This window comes from Ursus maritimus, unplaced genomic scaffold (assembly GCF_017311325.1).
Source record: "Ursus maritimus isolate PB19 unplaced genomic scaffold, ASM1731132v1 scaffold_12, whole genome shotgun sequence".
NCBI classification, from domain to species: domain Eukaryota; kingdom Metazoa; phylum Chordata; class Mammalia; order Carnivora; family Ursidae; genus Ursus; species Ursus maritimus.
The window spans coordinates 62,715,261-62,740,306 of record NW_024423564.1 but is presented as its reverse complement, the minus strand read 5'-3'; the positions used below and the strand labels follow the sequence as shown (position 1 = coordinate 62,740,306).

The window sequence follows — 25,046 nt, the reverse complement described above, 5'->3', positions numbered from 1 at the left end:
ACCAAAAACCATTTAAAATTACATTTACAAAACTATACATAGATTTGCTCACTGGTACAACTCACTTATCTGTCTCAAGTGCACAATAAAATATTTCACATTAGTTGCCAGATGAGTCACACACCAATTCAGAATTACTATTTTTATTTAAAATTCCATTAACATTTTATTAATTACTAGAGGCCAGCATTATGGGAACCTATTACTGTGGCGACAACATAGTATACATAGTGGCTCTAGGCCAGAATCAGACTAACCCCTATTCCACATCACCCCAACTCCTCACCACCCCCAACTCCCCCCCCCACACTAAACTGTTTAAACTTGACGAGTTACTTAGCATCTGTGACTCAATTTCTTCATTTTTAAAACAAGGAAAATAGTAATGGCTACCATTATAGAGTTTTGGAGAGAAATAAATATATACATATAAAGGTTTTGTATCTCGCAAATACTGACTCTTCGATAAACAGGTACAATTATTAGTCTACCACACGTGAATGAAGCAGTACTCAGGAGCTGTTGGACACACAGGGCTATTTTTCATCATATTGATAGTTCTAGACAACTCGCCTTTCCAACTTGCATTTGGTTATTAGTTTTTATAACTTTTTGTGACCAGATTATCAGTTATTACAGGTCTGACTCTTAACTGCCACCTGCCCTGCTTTTGCATTTTGTTCACTTATGGACTCCTTATAACTTTGTCGAAAGGGGGAGAAGAGAGATGGGGTAACTGGGTGATGGACACTAAGGAGGGCATGTGATGTAATAAGCACTGGGTATTATATAAGACTGATGAATCACAGGCCTGTACCTCTGAAACCAATAATATATTATATGTTAATTAATTTAAATTTTTAAAAAGTTAAATAAAAGAACTGACCATGAGATAAATAGACAGATAGATAAATGGGTCAAAAGTAGGGCCTCTATATAAGGTTGTGCTGTTTGTTCACCATCTACAGATGCTCAGCACGGAGGTCAAGCAGGGGCTTGCAAGTCATGTGCACGAAGGGCTGTGTCTGCTCAGAGAGGACTTTTTCTCCCTCCCACAGAGGCTCTACCCGCTGACAGAAGGCACCAAAAAGGGGTACTTTTTCTGATTCATACAGAGGTACATCTAGGCTACCATTAGCCCTGGACAAAAGAACAGACTCTAATAACAGACTCAAGGGGTTATGAGCAGAGGGCTTAAACATTATTATGCAGACGGTTAGAAGCCTTTTTAGTTTCCTCTGGAAACTTGGCTGAATTCTGGATAGCTGCAGATGCCAGATAAGTGATGGGTTACGCAATTTAGCTGAACTACCTCATCACAACACCCAATACACCGATATCAGTAGGAAAGCAATTTTGAGCTATAACAAAGCCAGCACTTCTTCAACTGTTACTTACTTAGAAACTTTGGAAAAACATCCTTGTTTACCTTTATTTAGCCTCTAGTTAAGTATAGTGAGTAGGCTTATTTTAGTCCTACTCACAGACAGCTACTTAAGCTAGGTTTAGAAGGCCTATAACTCAATGGATGGTTTCCTAAACCACAGCCAATTCTAATTTGTTTGAAAAACAGCACTGAAACTACAGCCTCATTTCACACACCTAACCCCTAGAAAGACAAATACTTTCAGGCCTTCGAAATAGAAGCTGATCGATCCTATGTATACCCACTTGGCCAGAGTTTCGGGCTTGATGAGGATGTTAAAGTAGGTCTTCTTCAACTGCTCGGTTATCATTGTGAAGACAGCTGGTGTGGAACTGAACTCCGCTAAGTAGTCAATAATGAGCTGAAATAGTAGCTTAAAAGAAAAGAAAGAAGCACTTTAAGTAGAGAAGCATGAAATCCACTACGTTTTGGGGCAGGGATGGAGGGAATGCTTCCCATTGGTTTTTACCAGGGGCCCAGCTTGGGAATAGGTATTTGGAGGAGTACTGGTGACTCAAGGATATTCAGGAGATAAAATCCTCAATAACTGTGAAATTTGGAGCAATGATTCCTCTTTTTCTTCTTTAATTTTCGTAAGTATTCTTAAACACTTTCTTCTTCCAAATAAATAATTTTTAATTTAAAAATTTTTTTTAAAAGATTTTCTTTATTTATTTGACAAGAGAGAGAGCACAAGCAGGGGGAGTGGCAGGCAGAGGGAGAGGGAGAAGCAGTTTCCCCACAGAGCAGGGGGAGCCCAATGTGGGACTTGGTCCCAGGACCCAGGGATCATGACCTGAGCTGAAGGCAGTCGCTTAGCCAACTGAGCCACCCAGGCGCCCTAAACTTAAATAATTTTTTATTCAGCATCTCCACTGCCCCTAAATGTGACTTTAACTGGGAGAACATTACATTTATATATTGATTTTGGAAGTAATGACAACTTTCTATCAAACCCTCCTATCTAGTGTTGGCTGCAGACAAACTGCAGGGAAGCAAAGGGAAGTGAAATCAAGCCTGAAGCAGAAGCTGTACTGCATGCATTGCTAGTAATTAGTGGATACGTTGCTCTTATGTGTGGCCCAAGTCAGAACAGCTGTCACCGGCCAAGAAAACATGAGAACCCACATTAATAAACATTTCTGTGTATAGTAACCCATGCATAAGCCTCTATCTTGGTGCTTTAGGGGCAACACTATAAGCAAAACGGGACACTTGTACTTACAGGTAGTTTGTGGTTGAATCCTTTCACTCGAATAATTAAACCATGTTCTCCAGCTACCAACTTATACTCTAGCTGGGCCACATCTGCTTCATAAGCTGGCTCCGCAAGGTTATGGGTAAGAATATTGACAAAGATATCAAAGAGGACCACACTGAGAATATAAAATGCAAACAGCACCATTAATTGGCAGAAATAAAAACAAATGTGCTTTGGAGTAGGAAATTTCACTTTTGAAAAAATGATTACTCCAGAATGTAGTTCAAAGGTAAATACAGCTTACTCAGGGCTCAGTTTTATAGGCACAATACAGAACACCCACCTTCAGCAGAGCTTCCCAATCTTTGTCATGTTATGCATACATATAATGTTAACGCTTATATTGAAAAATGGGCTAAATGTAAAAGGCATAACAATAACTGGCCCAAAGGCTCTGGCCATTCCTGCAGCCCAGGTCTTCTGACTGACAAATGAAAAATCTGAGGGAAGGGAGGCAGTTAATACATTTTTTCAAGTGGTATTAATAAATACTAGTGCTGTCATTCTCAGGTACTCTATACTATATACTATGGAATCTCAGGATTCCATAGTTCAAGCGGCAAAGGAAAGGAAGTACACCAACATTTCCTGAGCGCCTCCAAGGATTCAGGCACATTGTAAGCTGTGACCTCCCACAGTGCAGTTATCTATATAAATACGTAAGTTATTTGCTACAAAGTATAATCAGATTCCTTGCCAGTTTCTAGACACAGGATCAAGAGATGCATTTGTTCTCATTACAGACCAGAAGTTAATCCAAACTCATTTCTAAAGAACTTTCTCAATCCAGTAATACTATGACCACCCTATACTACAGCATGTTTTATTACTGGGTGCTGGAATTGGAGCAGCCACAATTCCATTTCAATGTTCAGCATCAATACAAATAATTTGGGGCACAGAAAAAAATACACGAATCAGCAGCACAGCTCAGTACTGACAGAGAAAATGACAGAATGATTCAGAATGAGACAAACAAAACAGTTTTTCAATAAGAAACATATTTTCCAATAAAGAGGACAATTGCTTACTTTGCTGCAGACTTCTGTATCAAAGGTGAAATCAGATGGAAACGTATATACGCTAAAAAAAAAAAAAAAAAAAAAAAAGATAAGAAAATCTAGGCCAGAGGCCTCAAATATTTTAGACATCTGCCACATGTCCCTAACATCGTGTTTTCTAAAAATTCTGAAATAAACTACTAGCCCTTAAATCCTTGTTACATCTTTATCCTGAAGTTATCTTTTAAAAAGTAACATTTACCATTCTAAATAGTATCCAAAAGGCACACTTTCGTCTATGGGAAGGCCAGATACATAAACAGATAACACAAAGGAGCCTAGGAATACTACATTAATAGCTTTGGTCAGAGAAAATGTTTACAGAGGTATACATGTAAAACATTAAAGAACAATCCCAAAGCTCACAGAAAGTTACAGCACAGACTTTCCAAAGAAGCTGAATAAATGTTAAGAACATTTTTAGAAACAGTGGTAAGTAATTCAAGAAACACCTTCCCAATAAACTTAAGAATCCCTGGGAGCCGCAGAACAGCTGTGTTGAGGTTAGGGATCTGGATTAAATGGCAACAAAGGGATTTCTTTTTATTCCAAGCTGCTTCAGTAAATTCCTATGCTATGCACAAGAACAAAAAATAAAAAACACAGTTTGGGTTAACACATTAAAGACAAGAACTCTGGAGTCTATTTAACAGTATACTGTGATTCTTTTACGATAAAAGCAAATGGTAGAGAGCGATGGAGGATATTTCCCATTTGTAATGCTGGAACAGGCTAGCTATTGTGTCCAAGAATAATCTCCTTCGGCATACTCTTATTCTCTTTTTAAAAATGTTTAAAACATACCACCCATTCCCTAAGATGTCCCCATACCTGGCTCTGCTTTCATTTAACTGCAAGAAAAATATTTTAAAACAATTTCATTTTAAGCCTTGAATCCTATTTCCTAGAATCTGTAATGTATACAAGGATTTCTGTGAAGGCACAGGAGTGCAGTATGGATATGATAGATGAGCCTAGAAAAGATCTTCAATTGGAAGAGGAAGGAGGAAAGGGAGACAGGTGACAGACACACAGAAACAGGTTGCTACCAAAGTGGAAAAAGAGTTGCTATACTTATTTCACTCCTTTTAGAAAGGGAAACATTTTACCTTTGGGAATTTTGAATTTGTTGTCTTTCTTATACCACAGGCAACCTTGTGGAGTAGTCACAATTTTAACAGGGTATTCTGTCTCAGGGCAATCAAATGCCTTCAACATGAAGTCCGTGGCTAACAAGAGAAAAAACAATTCATTCCAGTAATTCAACCTGATTCCAACAATCTGTTCTTGGTTTTAGAAGTCTAGATAATTTCTCTTTGTGGCAAAAATAAGCCAAATTCAAACGCTAGAATATAATAAATTAGTAGAACACAGAAAATTCTCTTGCCCTTAAACTAAATGAACTCTGAAGATCTGTAATTTCCTAAAGATTGATTCTGATCTCTCCACGTTCTGCTTCTCTTTCTCAAAGATAGTCTTAACTTTAAGAGGGACCTTTAATCAGGATAGCTGTATAAACCAATTTATAAACAAATCCATTCTTGAAAGAGAATGTCTTCTATCAACCTTACGGACATTTGAAAGGTAACAAAAAAGTTCTGTTCTAACAAAGTCAAACTTGGACGCCTGGGTGGCTCAGTCAGTTAGGTGTCTGCCTTTGCCTCAGGGCATGATCCCAGGGTCCTGAGATCTGGTCCCTGCTCAGCAGGGAACCTGCTTCTCCCTCTGCCTGCTGCTCCCCCTGTTTGTGCTTACTCTCTATCTCTCTGACAAATAAATAAAATCTTAAAAAAAAAGTCAAACGTGTCCTCTAAGTTAATGAAAACATACATTGTTTTATGAATATGTAGGTGAGAAATAGCTACTTAAAGGAAAACAAGAATAGAAAAAACTACTTGTTATATTGATTAAAAAGAACTGGGTTGTTTAGATACTTAAAGTTCAAGATGCGGAACTGAATTGTCTAAAATACGTGAGACTTTTTAAAAAGTCTTTTGTTCTTCTAATTGAGGTTAGATCCACAAAACAAAATCAACCATTTTAAAGTGAACAATTCAGAGGTATTTAGTACACTCATAATGTTGTACTACCACCACTTCTATCCAGTTTCAAAACATTTTCATCACCCTAAAAGGAAACCTTTACACTCCATTAAACAGTCACTTCCCATTATCCACTCCCCCAAGCCACTGGCAACCATCAACTTGTGTTCTGACTCTATGGATTTATATATCCTGGATTTTTCATATAAATGGAATCCTATATGACCCCTTATGTCTGGCTTCTTCAGCATAATGTTTTCAAGGTTCATCCATGTTGTAGCATGTACATACTTATTTTTATGACTGAATATTACTCCTTTGTATATATTTACTATAATTTGTTCATCCATTCATTCACTGATGGACATATGGGCTGTCTCCCATTAATGAATAATGCTGCTGTGAATATGCATGTACATGTATTTGTTTGACTACTTGTTTTCAATTCTTCTGGGTATATACCTAGAAGTGGAACTGCTAGGGAAAATGGCATTCTGAGTAAATTAGTTATATACAACTGTAACCTTTGACCTACAATGTTTCCCATTGAAAGCTGGTAGACAGGTAGATACACACACATATATCTACACAGAACAGAAATTCTTGAAATAATACATCTTCTTTATAAAGCAAATAAACATTTTTGCTATTTTCCATCCTAACTGGTTCTTTTTAATGCTTTCCTAACTCATTACACTGACCTGACAACCCACTACAATGATTTCACAAACCTTCTGGTTTAAAAAACACTAAAACAACCAGGCAAGATAATGGCTAGTCCTACAGAGATTGACATGAAAGGATCAGCTATGATACACAAGAAAAAGCAGAAGTCTCAGGGAGTCCCAACATCTACATTTAAGTCCTGTTTTCTCCATTCACCAACTGATTAGTCTAGGAAAAGTCACTTTGCCTTTTTAAGCCTCAGGTTTTCTCATTCAAAAAGTAAGAAAACAGTAATGACTACTCTAGAGTGTTACTGGGAAGCTCAAATAGTAATTCAAATGACACTTTGTAAATGCACTATACAGGTGCTACTTGTTTTATTGATACATAGACGGATTATGTATAATGACTGCTATTTCACTGACCTATGTACTTATTTTCAGCTGGAAGATGAAGATCTGGATTTAATTCGAAATTAGTCTTCCATAGTTCGGCCCAAGAGTTTTCAACATCTGTAGAGATGAAAAACAAACTATCCAATAAACAATGCAATGTTGAGAATTCTCTTAATAAAAAATCAATTAACAACTAGCCTTCACAAATTGATTCTTCTTTCTCAGGAAAACTGTAACATATCCAGGCATGCTAGCCATTTACTATTCGAAGTGTGGTTAGCAGCACTGATCACCTGGGAGCTTATGAGAAATGCAGAATTTCAAGCCCTAACCCAGAGCCAGTGAATAAGAGTTTGTATTTTAATAAGACCTCTAGGTGACATATATGTATACTGAAGTTTCAGAAGCACTTTTCTAAAATAGTCAAAACTCTTCCCCAAACCACCCAGAACACAGGATTTTACTAGCTATAATAAATATAAACATAGCAGAAAGTAATTTTCTGCAAAGCAGTATAAATAATTTTCATTTCAAAGTAAACTTCTAAAAAAGTTTATACTTTTTTTCATAGGAACCATCAGACAAATTATTAAGGAATAAAAATTCTCAGGTGAGTCAGCTAAACCTAAACTCGAGGGACAATTATTAAAATATTTTACCTTCCATACTATACTGAGTCCCAAACCATTTCTCCTTGAGGTCACATTTCCCCTCATTAGCACCAGACAGCAGAACAAGATTTGCTTTTTGTGGAACTAGCTGATTAAGGGCTTCAGCAATGACCTAATTGGGGGGGAGGGGGTGGGAGACACACACACACACACACACAAATAACAACTTTAACCTAATACATCTCTGTTAAAAAGGCAAAGCCATATGTTAGGCATCCCCAAGATCCTAGCATCTTGATGCTCATGAAACTCTATCTATAGTCTTTAACACCCTAATTTATAAAACTTCATTAGTCTATTAGTTGTTTCAAATGTTTCCTGATAATGCTATAAACTGTATTCATCTCAAATCCTACATAATAATAATACTAGCAGTAAAAATAGCTCTCATTTACTAAGTTTTACTATGTGCCAGGTAGTGTTTAGCATACGTTATTTCATTTAATCCTAAAACAACTCTAAGGTATACCCATTTATAGAAAATAATACTCAGGTTCCTGTTAAAAGTTACATAATATGTGTTAAAGATTCCATAATATGCACAGAACAACACAGCTAGAAATGACAAATGTGGAGTTCTAAACAAGTTGTGTATGATTCCAAAAACTCTGCTTATACTACCTCATCCCCAAGAATCAATAAAATGATCCCATTGCAAGGCCTCCTTCAATAATCCTTCAGCTATGATAGGAGTAAACACAAGATTTTGTGGGTAAGGTTTGAAACCCTAACTACCAATTAAACACCATTTCTTTGAGGAAAAACACAAATGGCAGTTCAGAATAAAATACTTGGACCCCTGGGCCCAATCTTCCTAGGAGGTAACAAGAATGTGTAATTACTGCTTCCTCCTGTACCCTTTCCTATCTTTAAAAATCTGGAATACCCTATATCAAGATTTCTCAACCTCAGCATTATTAACATCTTGGGCCAAATAATACTTCATTGTGGGGTGCCGTCTTCCGCACTGTGAGATGCTTAGCAGCTGCCGCTTCTGACTTCCCACCGACTAGATGATCTGCCAAGAGCATCCCCAGTTGTGATAACTGCAATGTCTCCAGACACTGACAAATATCCTCCCCCAGTCGTGACAACTGCAATGTCTCCAGACACTGACAAATATCCTCCCCCAGTCGTGACAACTGCAATGTCTCCAGACACTGACAAATATCCTCCCCCAGTCGTGACAACTGCAATGTCTCCAGACACTGACAAACATCCTCTGGGGGCAAAATCTCCCAAATGAGAACTGCTACCCCATATGGAGCAAAATGACTTACTCCCAACGAGGAAGGAAGGAAAAACCCAGCCAAGTATTTACTTGTATGTAATATTGTCTATAAGTCACATGTTTCAAATTCAGGGAATCTTAACATTTCTTATAAACATTTTCAAAATGGTTAAAATGTAATTACCCAGAGTCTCTAACTGAACCAAAAGGTAAGCAAAACAACTCTCTAAGTAAGCTTGGCAACTACAGCACGTAATTCTAGGAATAACTTTTTTTAGTAGATATTATAACACTTCAAAAATAGTGAGAATAATAGTACCTAAGAAACGGGACTTGATTTTCTCCTCATATTTAAAACATGATTATATACAACAATCATGAAAAATTACCCACAAAACTTATATTTCTTCCATTTAAACAAAAAAATCTGACAAATTTAACCAAGTTTTCTACATTCCCACAGTTCTTAAGTATATCTTTGCACTTTCTCCCCCTCCCCTTTTGTCTAAAAGTAACTCTTCGAAATGAAACCTCCTTACTTCTGGCTTGTATTCAAAAAGAAGCTGATCTCCAGTGAGAAAGTCCTGTAGTGGGTACAGCTGCATGTTTTCACACATATTTTCCACATACTCAACTGGATCTGTCTGTAAAGAGAGAATTATTTCATACCAGAAACTTCCCTTATTCTTAATTTACCACAAAATACAAATAATTTTTCCTTTTTAACAATGAAACCAAAAGCCTCTGAACAGAAATATACTGAGCAAATATAATTTTAGCTTAAGAATTTGATGCTCACTCAAGCCCCGCGTTGGGCATAGCGATTACTTTAAAAAAGGGGGGGGGGTGATTTGATGCTCAGAATTCTAAGAAAATTTAGCCAGAGAAAATTTACCACCTTAAGGAAGTTAACCTGACACCCCTCCAATTCCCGTCCTGAGCCCTACACCACACTAAGCTCTAATCACATCACAGCCTCATCATGACAGCATTACAACACTGAACTGTAAATGCTTGCTTACAGGTCAAGTGCCCCATGTGACTGATGTCCTTAAAGACAGGGTCTTCATCATTTTATCACTATAGCACTATCGCCTAAAACCATCTGTAAACATGAATTAAATCAATGCAGAAATCAAAATGTGTCAGTAGATAAAAGTCTTGCTATAAGAAACTCTATTAATCAGTGTATTACCTCAATTTAAAACTGAAAGAGTAACCACAAGTTCTCTAACTTGTTCAGAGGAAAGCGATCAATTTAAGTACTAATTGAGCACCCGGACGTTCAGAATCTTAAAACTGACAAGTCCGTCAGTGGTTCTATTCCCACATTTTATGAGGAAATAAACTCAGATTGATCAGGAGACTTGACCAAAGTCACACAGTAAATAACAGGCAGAGCAGATACTAGAACTCAGGACTCCTAACGGAGCAGCAAACACTCTTTCCAAAATAACCACACTATCCAGTCCTTTACTAGACAGTATGGGTTGTTCTCTCACCTAATGGAAGACAGAAGAGAAGGTTACTGCATTCATGGAGAAGAAATGAGATGTGCATACATTAAACTAGAGACCATAGGTATATGTTATTTACTAAATTACCACATAAAAATAGAATAAGAGGGGAGCCTGGGTGGCACAGCGGTTAAGCGTCTGCCTCCGGCTCAGGGCGTGATCCCGGCGTTCTGGGATCGAGCCCCACATCAGGCTCCTCCGCTATGAGCCTGCTTCTTCCTCTCCCGCTCCCCCTGCTTGTGTTCCCTCTCTCACTGGCTGTCTCTACCTCTGTTGAATAAATAAATAAAAACTTAAAAAAAATAGAATAAGAAAAAAGTAAGGAAAGATTGCTAGCTTTTTTTGTCCCACTTCCCACTTCAGGAAACATTCCTGAATCATCAAGTTGACCAGTCACTAAGGTGCTATAATTATTTAAAATGATTCCTCCTACTCTGTTCTCATTTTTTTTTTTTTAAGTTAAGCTATTCTCACCAGCCACTCACTTATAAATTAACTGCTCTGGTCAGTATGCAACAAAATTGAATGATTCAAGATATTTCCTATGAGAAAACACCAAGGACCCTGGCTAAAAGCAGATCTCCAGTGCCAAGGCAATGGAGCAGGTGCTAAGAAAAACACTCAAACACTATTCTTTCACTTTTTTAGAAGATATAATTCACATATCATAAAATTCACCCTTTTAAAGTACACAATTAAAAATGAAATAAAATTTAAAATAAAGTGTACGATTTAGTGGCTAGGATATTCACAAAGTTATACAACCATCACCACCATCTAGTCAGAGAATATTTTCATGGCTCCAAAAGGAAACTCCCATAACCATTAAGCATTCACTCCCTACTACCCACTCCCCCTAGCCACTGGCAACCATCAATCTGTGCTGTATCTCTATGGATTTACCTACTCTGGATGTGTCATATAAATGGAATCATAGAACATGTGACCTGTGCTGACTGGCTTCTTTCACTTAGCACATTTCCAAGGCTCATCCATGTTGTAGCATGAATCAGTACTTCATTCCTTTTCATGGCTGAAGAATATTCCACAGTGTGCATATTCTACGTTTTGTTTAACCATGCATTCGTTGACATTTGGGTGTTTCCACTTTGGGGCTATACTGAATACTGCTATCAGAAATACGTGTGTACAAGTATTTGTGTGGACATGTTTTCAATTCTCGTGGGTGTATACCTAGGAGGCCTTATAGTAGAGCTTATATGGTAAGTCTGTTTAACTTTTTAAGGAACTGCCAAACTGTTTTCCAAAGCAGCTACACCACTCTATAATTCCCACCAGCAATGTATGAGGGCTCTAATTTCTCTATTTCTCCTCCAACACTTGTTATTGTCTGTCCTCTAATTTTTTTTTAATCTACTACAAACTCTTACTGCCTTATTATTAGATTATTTGTTTTTCTGCCTACAGAAAAGCACATGCTTAAACACCTTGTTCTAGTTCATATTGTTGATTTATAAGACATATTGAGTCCAAGTTCCTATGGGAAATAATTTGTTTAAATTTCTTAATTAAGGGCAACTGGTGATTCAGTCAGCTGAGCGGCTGCCTTTGGCTGAGGTCATGATCCCAGGGTCCTGGGATCAAGTCCGAAGTTGGGCTCCCTGCTCAGCAGAGAGTCTGCTTCTCCCTCTCCCTCTGCCCCTCACCCCTGGCTCATGCTCTCTCTCAAATAAAATCTTAAATAAATAAATAAATACATACATACATACATGAATTTCTTAATAAGACTGGTTTGAATAGTTTGAAAAGGACATTCCTATTTGCCTTTATTGATGAAGACCAGAAACAGTCTAAAGAGGACACATTCCAACTTTGTTAAAAAAACAGAAATTTATAAAAGCCAAAATAAGCTGAGCTACTTGAGTTAATTTAGCAGTTCACACAGAGATATAAACCTTTCTGATTTGTTCTCACTTTGCACTGATTAGGTTTTAATCTAAGATGTCTTGGGCTCACGTTTTAAAATCAAGACAAGTATTCATGACTATTGCTAACGGTAAAAGAAATGAGCTACAGAAATGGGGAGATGTCAGTAAAAAGACATCTTGAAATGATTTGCTAAGAAGAAACTGGAGGGGCAGAAAAACTATCACTCACTCCACCAATGCTAAAAAGCTGATCCCCAAAAAAGGAATCTGGGTATCACTTACACTTGTAGTCCACAATTCTTGCTGCCGCTCCTTCCCTGCCATAGTTCTGACCCACATGTTGCCACCACAGCTGATAAGGACACTGAACAAAATTACTCCTGGTAAGGTAGCTGGCAGGACTTGTGGAGTTCTATGCCTACCAGTCCAGTTATACGGAGGAGTGCCTATAGGGCCCGTAATGGCCAACAGATGTGTCAAAGCAGCCTGTTTTCACAGATTAAGATTTTTATTTCTATTACAATTATTCGAGTATACAGAGCAGATTACATAGGAATCAACAGCAACTGGAAGCTTACAGTTTTTGTGACCTTGTCCTCATGTACCTAAATCTTCTCTACTTAGGGTAGATATTCAGGGAATCATCTCTGGTGATGAACTAAAAAGGCAGCTTCAAGATGCTCTATGAAGCAGTTCTAAATCGGGGGTTTAATCCAGGGTCCACAGACATTTCCCACAAGATGTATCAATGGACAAATTCAGGAGTGTGTATGTGCATGAATTGGCTGGGAAGAAATTACATATTTATTTTCACTAACATCTAAATTAGCATTTTTATTCTATTATGAATATAGGTACAAACCACACTTGTATTAGCAGCATCTATGACTAACCAATAAAAATCACAATACAGTGGGGTGCCTTGGTGGCTCAGTCGATTAAGCAACTGCCTTCAGATCAGGTCATGATTGTAGGGCCCTGGGATCGAGACCCACTGAAGCCCCTCATCGAGCTCAGCAGGGAATCTGCTTCTCTCTCTCTCTCTGCCCCATACCCCGAGTATGCTCTCTCAGATAAATAAAATCTTTAAAAAAAAAAAAAAAAAAAAAGAATCAATATAGTTGTTGCAGATATCTCACACTCACTGCTACTTAAAACTGAAATAATTGTTAGACCTACTGCTAGACTTGTTATTTAATATGTTAATAAAGAGACAATATTACTATTTTTTTTTACCATTTTGAGTCTTTATTTCAGTATTCCTTCAAAAACTGCTGTATTTTATTTTATTCACTTAGAAACACTATTTTATGAATTGTGTAATATATATAGTGTAATTGTGTAATATATATATACACATATGTGTGTACACACACACACACACACACACACACATATATCTTATTTTTTAAAGTAGGCTCCACACCCAGTGTGGAGTCCAACGCAGGGCTTGAATTCATGACTCTGAGATCAAGACCTGAGCTGAGATCAAAAGTCAGAAGCTTAACCGACTGAACCACCCAGTCACCCCTGGTTTGTATATTTAACAATATTGTTTCAATGTAATTTCCTGGGTGTGACAATTTTAGTGAGGTTTATGCAAGAGAATACATTGGTGTAGCAGATATATGCTAAAAAAACATTGAGAGGTGAAGTATCATGATATCTGTAATTAAATCTCAAATGTTTTGGGAAAAAGATATGCACACATGCAAAACATATATAAGGAAAAGAGAGGGAGGATAGAAAATACGGAAGACTATTAACAACTGGTGAATCTAGGTGAGGGATGAAGCAGTGGTCACTGTACCAGTATGACATTTTTTTCCGAGAGATTAAGAAGCTGAAGGGATGAAATCCTATTCTGAGGATTCAACAGATTTCCAAAGTGATCCAAGACACAAAAAGGGTTTTAAAGAAACTCTGCTTGAAACTCCTTACCTTTCAGCCTTATATATATAACACCTTCCTTTCAAAGACACGCAGGATCATTTACTTTTTCACAATAACCCAGAGTTCCTCACTTATGTTTTTCCCATTGCTTAGAATGTATCCAAACCTTATCCATTTTTTAATGCTGAACTCAATTCAAATTTACCACGTTCATGGAGCCGTCCCCAATTCTACTCAGATCAAGGCAAATGCTCTCCTTGCCCTAAGAGCCCAAAGCACACCATTTCTAACAGTACACATGGTAATTACTACAGAATTATCCTGTAGAATGTCTTCATAATATTAGAATTCCCAAAACATCAAGTACCATAGCAAGCTCTCCATGAATGTTTATCAAAAGGACAGACGGATGGATGAGTACATAGATAAAATGATTGTCACACAACACGATCTGTGTCAATCTGCCTAATTCTCCCACTGTCACTCAATATACATACTTAAAAACACAAGAATTAATTTTCAGATAACCTCAAGGCCATCTTAGGACTCACATGACAAAGAGTGGCAGAATTAAAATTCCAGTGACACTTCCAAAAAGAGGAATAATGTCCACACCAGTTTCAACTTGGTCACAGATAACATTCAAAAAGAATTTGACTTCCAGTACCTGTTCTTGGTAATGAAATTCATTATCTTCAATTTTCTGAATCTCTTCAAAAATTCTGTGAAAGAAGAAAATTGTAAGTAGAAGATTTTTAAATATATCTTAAAAATTTCTTATTAGAATCCTCAGCAAGGAAAGAGAAGAAACAGACCGGCCACATAAATGTAAGCCCTTAATGTTTCAAGTTTCCCATGCAGTATTCACATGTAGAAGAATCAGGATATGGAGCCAGTGAAGGAACTTAAGCAGGAAATGCCTGACAAACCATCATGGTAGGACTGAAGCATGTCTATTTGGCAGCCTGAAGGCTAAAACATACTAGGGACTGGTTCCTAGCCTAATTCTAATATGTACATATTACCTTTTTTCTGGGCCTAGCTTCTGCAGCATTTTCAAATACTGGAAGACAGTATGAGCAACCTGAAAACAAAACATCTGATTATGCTTTTGCATAAAGTTATATCTACATTTTTTAAATTCCATTTTAATTATTTACCTCATAGAAATGTTCATAACCCTCATCAGTCAATGTAATGGAAATGCTGAACACTGAGTAAGTAGAATTTTGCTCAAATCCTGTCTCACCATTTCCACCAAATAGTGCAAGAGCCCAGCACCTATTGTTAGGAAAAAAATGAATCCAATCAGTATCTTGGGATTGACAGTCTACAAATACTTCAAATTAACAAAAATCTATGTAAAATTTGGGAAGCTCAGAAGCAGACATGCTTTCCAAAAGTGAGTTTAAAAGTACAAATTTTTAAAGTTCAAGGCCTCCCAAAAAAATTGCAACGCATGCAAGAATCACCAGAACAAAATAACAGCCATATTTATGGGAACACTAATATATATTACAACATAGTAAAACATTAATAGTTTTATGAAGATATGGTAATTTCTGTTGAAGAGAACAGCACCAAGTATTAAAATTATGGTTGCTGGGAGGCCTTTCACTCATCCCTTTTGAACCTCTCTCCCAGAAGCTTGGAAAACTTCAGATATATCCCTACTTAGGATGTCCAACGAGCTCTTTCAGACTATCAGCTAACCTCTCAAGGTCGTCTAAGAAACAAGCAATGAGACTATATCTTTTCCTGACTAGAATAATCCCGAAAACCTAAAACAAGAAGGAAGCCAGAATGAAGAATGTGAAATTCTAATAAAGTTCAGTAAGGCAGAAAGATTGTGCACGTCAAAGCATACTGCATTTATTATGTAAGGTATATATGTAACTAATACCATTAGTTTACTCTTTCATAAAAACCCTGGTCTCTTAGCTTTCTTTGAATGTTCTAGTCATATTAGTGCTTTAAAGTACTTATTTAAATTTCTCATCTTCCTTTCCATTCTTGGATTAGTGTATAGAAAAATCAAACAAGGACGTACTTTAATTACTGGTCCTGATTTAAAGCTATCTTTCTATGATTTGACTAAGCAACTTAACCAAGTGTTTAAACGCATTTGGAAATATTCTGCTAACACAGCTGCATATATTGTTCACAGTCCCACTATTTGTTAGGATTTCTCTGCCCAGTGTAGTTTTCATGGAAGTCCACCTTCTGGGTTGGGAAAGGCTGGAGATCCACAGCATTTAAATAATCGACTTCTTTACTATTCAAATCTAAATTCTTGAGTAGAGCTAACCTTTTATGTAACTCTGGAATCCATTTACTTATGATTTTTAAAATTTTGTGCACAGCTAACTTCCAATAAGGGCTAAAAGGTAGCTTCCAAGGAAATGCACAAATATAGTAGGACTATTAAAATAATTTAGGTATTAAAGTGACTATAATTAAGCATTAGATTTGATTCTAGGCTTTCTAGCAGATAAAACAAGAATAGGTTATAGAATGCTTATTGTCTATTATTTTTCAGAGATTGCTACACTGAAAATACTTATTAATTAAATACTTGCTTTTTCCTAAGGTAAGAAAGAATGCTGCCTTTGCCTTCATGCCCAACCAGCCAAGAGATATAATGAAGTGGCTTCACCCTTTAAAAAAAAATGTTAAGGTCAAAAATAAAAATAAGTAAGGTATAAGCACACCAGGAATTCTTACTTCAAATATTATGATATTTAAGAATTTGATTATAAACTTATTGTCACATAAATTCTACCACACATGAAATTATTATTAATTTGATAATAGCAAGATAAAAACAGAAAACATGGTAAAATTTAACTTCTTTATCTGAAATCATTGAATGAGTATGATCACTCCAAAATTAAGACTACAACTTTTTCTCTTGAATGCCAAACTTCTTTTTATGGTAAAATCTTTCATTTTTGTTTCACCCAAAATGGAAATAATATAGATTATCATTTTAGAACCTAATACAGAGAATGAATCCCCCAGTGTCAGGAAAAGCTTTCAGTATTGCATCAAGCTCTGTAGTAAAATGAAATGTGTTGCTTTATGGGTCAATTTACAGTTTTAGTTTTTCCTTTAACTAAATGCACGATCTTGAACAAGAGACTTAACCTCATTGTATTTTTCTTTTTCTTTTCATCTGCCCAGCTACTTACTCACAGAGTTTTCATGACAATATAATGGAAGTGTAACAGGTGTAAAAATGTTACATTATATAATAACATACTTTAATAGTCTAAGTAGTTGTATATATATTATTTAAATTGTTTTTTCCCACTGGCTTCTACTATAATTTCACAAATGTACTTCTACCCAAACAAACATGTATAGAAAAATAAGGTTAGGAAATCTAAGCATTCTTAAATTTTAAAATTAGTTTATGGAGGCCAATAAACTCTTAAAAGTTAAGATATAACATTAGGATTTCAACTGCATTAAGCAATCCCCAAACCCCACATAAAATTGTTTCAAAATGTGAATTTGAATTCTATCTATCCTAAGACTGATGTAGGGCAAAGTAAATTAGTCAAAGAATGAATGTCGCAGATTACACAACATCTGCATCTGAACAAAACGAACAGTTTTGTATTTGGTTACTCTGTAGGGATAAACATTTGCTTCTCTGTGGGGAAGAAAAAAAAAGGCTTCCCCAAAAGGTTAATTCACATAATTAGAGATTCAAAACGAATCATGATGAAGGAGACATTAAAACAAACAGTCCATAAAAAATAATAACTGGATGGAAACATACAGAAATTTTAACATTCTTTGGAAAACATAATCCTGAATGACTTTTTCCTGCCCTTCAGTAATTTTCAGGATTTCTACAATAAACTACCTCAGCAATCAGAGGATAAGCAAGCCTTTATTAATTAGAAAAATAAGCACTGGGGCACCTGAGTGGCACTGCGGTTAAGCGTCTGCCTTCGGCTCAGGGCGTGATCCCAGCGTTATGGGATCGAGCCCCACATCAGGCTCCTCTGCTATGAGCCTGCTCCTTCCTCTCCCACTCCCCCTGCTTGTGTTCCCTCTCTCGCTGGCTGTCTCTATCTCTGTCGAATAAATAAATAAAATCTTTAAAAAAAAAAAAAGAAAAAGAAAAATAAGCACTGCCCAAAAAAGGAAGAACAGTATATACAGTATAGTTTCATCTCCATAAAAAAAAAATGTTTCCGATTTACTGTTTTAATGTCTGAAGGATATATAAGAAATTATTAATGTTGAGCCTATTTTTCAGGAAACAAAAATTGGAAGCACAGCTTTACTTTTTACTTAATACTCTTTTGTCCTATTTTAAGATTTTACGAGCATGTTATTATTTTTATAGTAAAAAGTTAAACTTTTAAATATGCATATAATAATTCTAACACTTCTGGGGACATTCTACCATAACTACACAATGTGTATAGCTTTTTCCTATATTATCCTTTCACCCAAAGCAAGTAGACAATACACGTTCTATGCTTTCTCACTGGAGGCATACCATTCTTGTTAATTTGATAGGATGACTGACTACTCTATCATATATGTGAAAAAAAAATTTTTACTGAGCTTAAGCAACATCACTTTCCTTCTGCTTGTGTGTTTATCCTCATGGTTTTATTCTGTTGGTAGTGGTTTTAAAAAAAATAAGGTAAATTTTCACCAGTTCATTAGTATTTGTTTTTAATCAGAAAAGTATTTGTAGACATTGATCTTTATCTTTAAAGAACTTCTTGCCCATGCTATACTGCTCATTTAAGACAACTATATAAATAAGTTGAGAAAATGTTTTCCTAATCTGTATAACTCTTCCCTAACTCATTACCACCTCAAAGCTGTAGGTCCTTCGGATTTAGGTTATAGCCATATTCCAGGCTCAAAATTACTTTACTTTTGACAAGCTCAAACTAAATGGTTATCACTGACAAATAAATCATAAGCTAATATATTTTTGTACTCAAAGTACTAAAGAAAATAATTACAAAAGTTAGCATTCACACAAAGATACTTAATTTCAAAGACTCAGGAAAGGTAACTAGCTATAAGAAAACTCTAGTTTTTATACCTAATTAGACATTAAAATAGATAGCCAAGCTTGAAAACTCCAGTAGTGAGGTCCTAGTTTATCATACAACAGAACCCTCAGACTGAAACCACTGAATATGCTTTTTTTAATCAAATTTTTATTTATTTTTTATTATAATAATATTTTTTTATTATGTTAGTCACCGTACAGTACATCCCTGGTTTTTGATGTAAAGTTCGATGATTCATTAGTTGCATATAATACCCAGTGCAACATGCAATACGTGCCCTCCTTACTACCCATCACCAGCCTATCCCATTCCTCCACCCCCCTCCCCTCTGAAGCCCTCAGTTTGTTTCTCAGAGTCCATAGTCTCATGCTTCATTCCCCCTTCTGATTACCCCCTTCTTTATCCCTTTCTTCTCCTACCGATCTAATATGCTTTTAAAATATCACTCTCATTCAGTTTCCGATGGAGTAAATTTGCCCTTAACTCTTACCTGTAATGTTGCTGTTGAGGGGGAAGTGCCCATGTGATGGTCAGAGCATGAATTTTTCTGATTGGAACAACTAAACAAAAATATTTTTTAGAAAAACAGATATAAGTGTTCTCCATAATTTTTCTTATGCTACATGATTTTTTTTATAATTCAATATATTTCATCCTCCAATAAACAGGGGAAGGTTAAATACAATGCAATTATTATTTCAAGTTGCCAATTTTCCAATTTGAATAATGTAATTTTTATAAATTTCTTTTCAGTTTCGTTTCACGGGTAGAGCAAATGGATAAAAGAACTATGAAAATATGAAATGCTCCTAAGAAGGATCCCTTCTTGCAAGAAGGAAACGGGACTAGGAGTCAGGAGACCCATGCTCGAAATCTAGCCCTACCTCTATCTTGCTATATGTGTTTATGTAACCTTGAGGAAAATCATTCTCCTTTAAATCTTTCTGTATCTGTATTCTTATGGTATGGGAAAGGGGTTAGGCTAAAGTAGCCCTAAGATTCTTCCCAGTGCTATTACTCTATGATTCTATGAAGAGAAAAGATAAAGCCAGAAAGAATACAACAGAAAATAAGTTGTCTTTGGGAAGAGTCAGTTTAGATAGAATGAAGCAGGCAGCAGATAAAGGGTGTGAAAAACAGTCACTGATCAAAGAAAGGGGAGAGAGACTGGCAATGGGATAAAGGAAGAAAAGGAGGGAATACCTAGGCAATCAGGAAAAAGAGGGGGAAAAATCTACCATGATAAAAAGAGCAAAGAAAGAAAAAAGTTGAATTGGGAATATTTCTGCTATATTCACTATGGGCAAATTGTTATGCAAATTATAGCATAACCATGTGATGGCTCATGGGGAAATTCTTACAAATATTAAATGAAAAAAGCAAGACATAGAAGTGTATATACTTTATCATCTCAACTATGTTAAAATAAATATACCTACAGAAACGCAAAAGGAAATTTGCCAAAATGACTTCTCTAGATGGTAAGATTTATCATCTCAACTATGTTAAAATAAATATACCTACAGAAACGCAAAAGGAAATTTGCCAAAATGACTTCTCTAGATGGTAAGATTTATCATCTCAACTATGTTAAAATAAATATACCTACAGAAACGCAAAAGGAAATTTGCCAAAATGACTTCTCTAGATGGTAAGATGGTGATTTTCCCATTTCTCTACACATCCTTTTTATTTTTCTTCATTTAAAAAAAACTGTTTTTATAATTAAGATAAAAGGAAATAATTTTCAAAGCATTATCCTGCCTCTATTTTTCTCTTTTTAAAGCTAATAAAGAGCAGAGCATAGATAAAATGAAATAGGAAAGAAATGGAAACCAAAGAACAAAAGGGAACAAGGGGAAAACAGGGAGAAAGCATAAAACAGACTCGAGTAGCAGCAGGGCAGCAGACCAATCTGCCACCCGTTACTGGCCTGCTGTCTGTCACTAATTGGATCTCCTCTGTCCTTCTACTCCCTTTCCAACCCAGCTGTACTTTCTGTTGTGTTGTCATTTTCAAAGAAAATTGGCAGCCTCAAGTAAGTTTTAGAGAATGAGCTACAGTTATTTCAAACAGTTTTAAACCTTTGGTTCACGAACCTCTATAAAGTTTGTTAAATGCTGGTGTGTCAAATGGATCCGTTAAATGGCCAAAGTTTGGTTTGGGTAACCCACTGAAAATAAAACAAATATATTAAAATTTAATTGGCAAAAGCCTTTATAAGCAGTATCTTTAGGGATGCCTAACTGATAGGTATTTATAATCTGTTCTACATACTCCTGGCTGAAAAGCATTCTAGGCAAAAGCAAACAGATGGCAACAAAGCCACAAAATCCTGAGCTTAACCTATTCTTCACCTCAGTCCCAGTAACTCGAGTATCTCTAAAACTCATGAGAGACAGAAAACAATGAAGTGAAGGGGCCTCCCCTCCCAATATTTACTGCCTCTATCAGTCCCATTCAACTTCAGTTGTCCTCCCATATAAAGCCATTTCAGAAAATTAAAAAAAAATATGATTTTTTTAATTCAACAAGTATATATGGAATGATTATTAGGTATCAAGCACTGTATTAGGTACTCTGGCATTTAAAAGACATGGACTCTCCTTCTAGAGGCTTCTCATCTGGTTGAAGATATTGTTAACTGTTTCTTCTAAAACATGGTCAATATGAATTATTATTAAATACATTTAAATGTAAAAGAAGACTTTTTAACCTGTCTGATTAAGGAACCAAAGTTGTTTGTGAATACTATTTAAGAGAACTTCTTAAAATGCTTATCAGGGATCGACAGGACCTAATGAATTCCTCCAGTCAATATACCTATGATTTTTTTTGCTAAAGGTTCACAGTAAAATACATTTCAATCTGCCATTCAACATTTCCATAGCTCATACTCATTTCTTATCAAAACAAACAAAAACAAACAAAACAACCTCACAACTTTGGCATGGCTTTCATTATCTTTCCATACATAAACAGTACTGCTAATTATCAATGGAAATTCACATAAAGGCAAGTTAATAATAACCAATCAGTTGTTACTATAAATTATTCTAACATTACCACAGCCAATTTTTCTTTCATAAATTTAAAACAAATTATGTCCTAGAATGAGGAACTGGAAAAAAAAATCTAACTTACTCACCTGATACAAGAAAAAAACCTGATTTCATTTATTATATTAAAATACAAACTACCAGGAGTAGGAAAAAGGCCTTAATTGCTTCAGAATTAATTTTTTGGTATTCTTTGCAACAAAAATATTGCAACAAAGCGTATTTAAGTATTTGTATTATTTTGATGAATTTGAGGTAGACGAAAAGTAGTAGCTTTCTGAACTGGAACCATATATGCAATCTCTAATAAAAGCTAATTTGGTTCAACTACATGAAATAGACTTTTTAGTTAGTATGGAAAGTCAATCATCACCTACAAGAATATTTCTTTTATGGGGGAGAGCATTCCAAGTCCCAAACAACTGACTTAAGAAACAAACTTTCAGAGCACACTTTGTTTTGAGGGATACATGTATATATATTCTGCCTCTCAATATAATACTTGCTTTTATATCACAGTTTCAAACACTCTCCCCAGTAACAGAAAAACTCTGAACAAATGTAAAAGGAGACACAAATTCTTCAGAATTACTGCTTATGGTAAGTTTACAAGCTTATAAATTTTGAACTACAGAAATTATAGAAACTTGGGTTCTCATCTTAGTTTTCCCATTCAAAGGCTGTGTGATTTGCTAAACCACTTTAGGTCTTAATTTAATGACCTATTTAAAAAATAACACCCCTTCCCCCACCAAAAAAAAAAAAAAAAAGAACCTCTGGGACTCATACAAGAAGATGCCTCTTTAACTCTGAAAGTATATGGTTTATGAAAATGAATGTCTTACTTGTTTGGTATCTGAGAGAAGATTTCAGTCACCCACTTTTCCAAAGTATCCAGTGTTTCTTGTGGGGAGGGCAGGGAGGAGACAGGGAAATGCAATATTGTTATTTAAGGTAGAAATGCAATTAGGCATAAAACAAAGGGATACTTTGATTTGGATGTTACTTGCCACTCCTTAACCAGTAATGAGTAACAAGAACAACAAAAAATAACAACAGTTAAGAAAACCTTAAGACACAAATGATTTTGTTAGACTCCTATATTTCTAGCTGATAAAGTTAGAAAAAGTACACAAGTAAAAAAAAAAGAAAGAAAGAAAAGTTGTTTAACACTAGGCAGTGTGGAGCGCCAAGAGATAAGAATGTACCAACCATCCTACTCCATTCTAAAACTTACTTCCTCTAGGAAGGTTTCTCCCAATTAACCCACACCATACTGATCCTTCTTTCTCAGCATTTCATTAGTACTTTTACACTCCATTTATTTTACATTAATTTATACTTGCTGAGGTTTCAATCTGTAAATCTTCCTCTTAGGTTTCATATGATTTCTATCATTCTTTTGATTCTTAGATTTCATGCACAATTCTTTTGAAATTTCTAGTAAAGCAGATCTAAGTACAAAAAGAAACCTTTTACCTTTATCTCACTGACTCATTATTATCAATGAATAGTATTTGTTAGTTCCACCAAACACAAGTTTCACTAATTTTCAAGAGGTGCCCCAGTAAAAACCAAGATACAAATTAAACTAATCAAGCTCTGAATTTATTCTATACCATTTATATAGATATTTAACTCTTATTTTATGCACTTAAAAACAGTATTTTATGAATTGTATAATATATATAAAATCTTTTTTTTTTAAGCTCAACATGGGACTTGAACTCACAACCCTGAGATCAAGACCTGACCGGAAATCAAGAGTCCAACGTTTAACTGACTGAGCCACCCAGGCACCCCTAGATATTTAACTCTTAAATGGTATAATAGGGGCGCCTGGGTGGCTCAGTTGTTAAGCGTCTGCCTTTGGCTCAGGGCGTGATCCCGGAGTCCTGGGATCGGGCCCCACATCAAGCTCCTCCACTGGGAGCCCGCTTCTTCCTCTCCCACTCCCCCTGTTTGTGTTCCCTCTCTCGCTGGCTGTCTCTCTCTGTCAAATAAATAAATAAAATCTTTAAAAATAAATAAATAAATAAATAAATAAATAAATAAATAAATAAATAAGGTATAATAAATGCTAAAGCTTAAAAACAATTGAATTTAAATTGTACAAGGTTCTCTTATCAAATATCTAGGGCTTACTTTAGAAATTTGCAACAAGCATTAATGAGCTCTTATATGTGTCATCACAGAAGAAAAGAACGCAAAGGAAATAATGCACAGTTGAAGAAAAATGCATGTTTGTGACAGACTTGGAAATAGTAATTAAAAATCGTAAATTATTGGAACTGCCTATTTTAACAAATGCTGTAAAAGGAATCTAGAAGCACATCTGTAGTCTGAACAAAAGAATCTCCCGTTCTATATCCATAGCTTTACATTCAAGACAACCTTAGTGGACTAATTTTGATCCTAAATGCAAAAATGTTTTATACTTAAGTGCCAAGTCAGCTCTAATTTTAATTTTGACATGAGAGAACAAAATTTTATAGAAGAGTCATATCAGGTGAGAAGATTACTTTTTAAAAAATAAATGTGCAAACTATAAGATATGTCAAAAAGGAATAGTTTGACCACTGAACTAAAGGGATTGAAATGTAAAGAAAACAAAAGAAAGCTACCGTTTCTTTAATGAGAAAAGGTTAACACAAGTTACTGAAGATAATGATAAAAGAAGGAAAAGAACAGAAGTACTGATCAGTACTTTACATTTAAGATACTTTTGCTATCATTACTATGATGGATTTTAATTAATCATGCCATTTTACTGGACCCTACGTAAAGACGAAAAGACAGACATCTTGCCCTGTCAGAGTTTATGATCAATACAGATTAAATGCAAAACCAAAGATAACAGAGGCAGCATCTGAATGTGACT

General features: G+C 35.6%; 1 protein-coding gene across 3 annotated transcripts in view; it reads right to left on the bottom strand.

Moving 5' to 3' along the window:
• The window catches only part of NRDC (nardilysin convertase), a 102,261-nt gene that overhangs the window by 7,966 nt on the left and 69,249 nt on the right, over window positions 1-25,046 (bottom strand). For all 3 annotated transcript variants that reach the window (XR_570652.2, XM_008699210.2, XM_008699211.2), the window contains 14 exons: window positions 23,011-23,068; window positions 21,206-21,279; window positions 19,597-19,666; window positions 16,632-16,709; window positions 15,213-15,333; window positions 15,078-15,136; window positions 14,720-14,774; window positions 9,293-9,397; window positions 7,511-7,634; window positions 6,882-6,968; window positions 4,858-4,977; window positions 3,719-3,770; window positions 2,652-2,802; window positions 1,672-1,799 (listed from right to left, as the gene is read on the bottom strand). Coding sequence is in view for 2 of the 3 variants with exons in the window: in XM_008699210.2 (XP_008697432.2) it covers window positions 1,672-1,799; window positions 2,652-2,802; window positions 3,719-3,770; window positions 4,858-4,977; window positions 6,882-6,968; window positions 7,511-7,634; window positions 9,293-9,397; window positions 14,720-14,774; window positions 15,078-15,136; window positions 15,213-15,333; window positions 16,632-16,709; window positions 19,597-19,666; window positions 21,206-21,279; window positions 23,011-23,068 (1,282 nt within the window). In the remaining variant the exon portion in view is untranslated. The remainder of the gene's footprint in view (window positions 1-1,671; window positions 1,800-2,651; window positions 2,803-3,718; window positions 3,771-4,857; window positions 4,978-6,881; window positions 6,969-7,510; window positions 7,635-9,292; window positions 9,398-14,719; window positions 14,775-15,077; window positions 15,137-15,212; window positions 15,334-16,631; window positions 16,710-19,596; window positions 19,667-21,205; window positions 21,280-23,010; window positions 23,069-25,046) is intronic.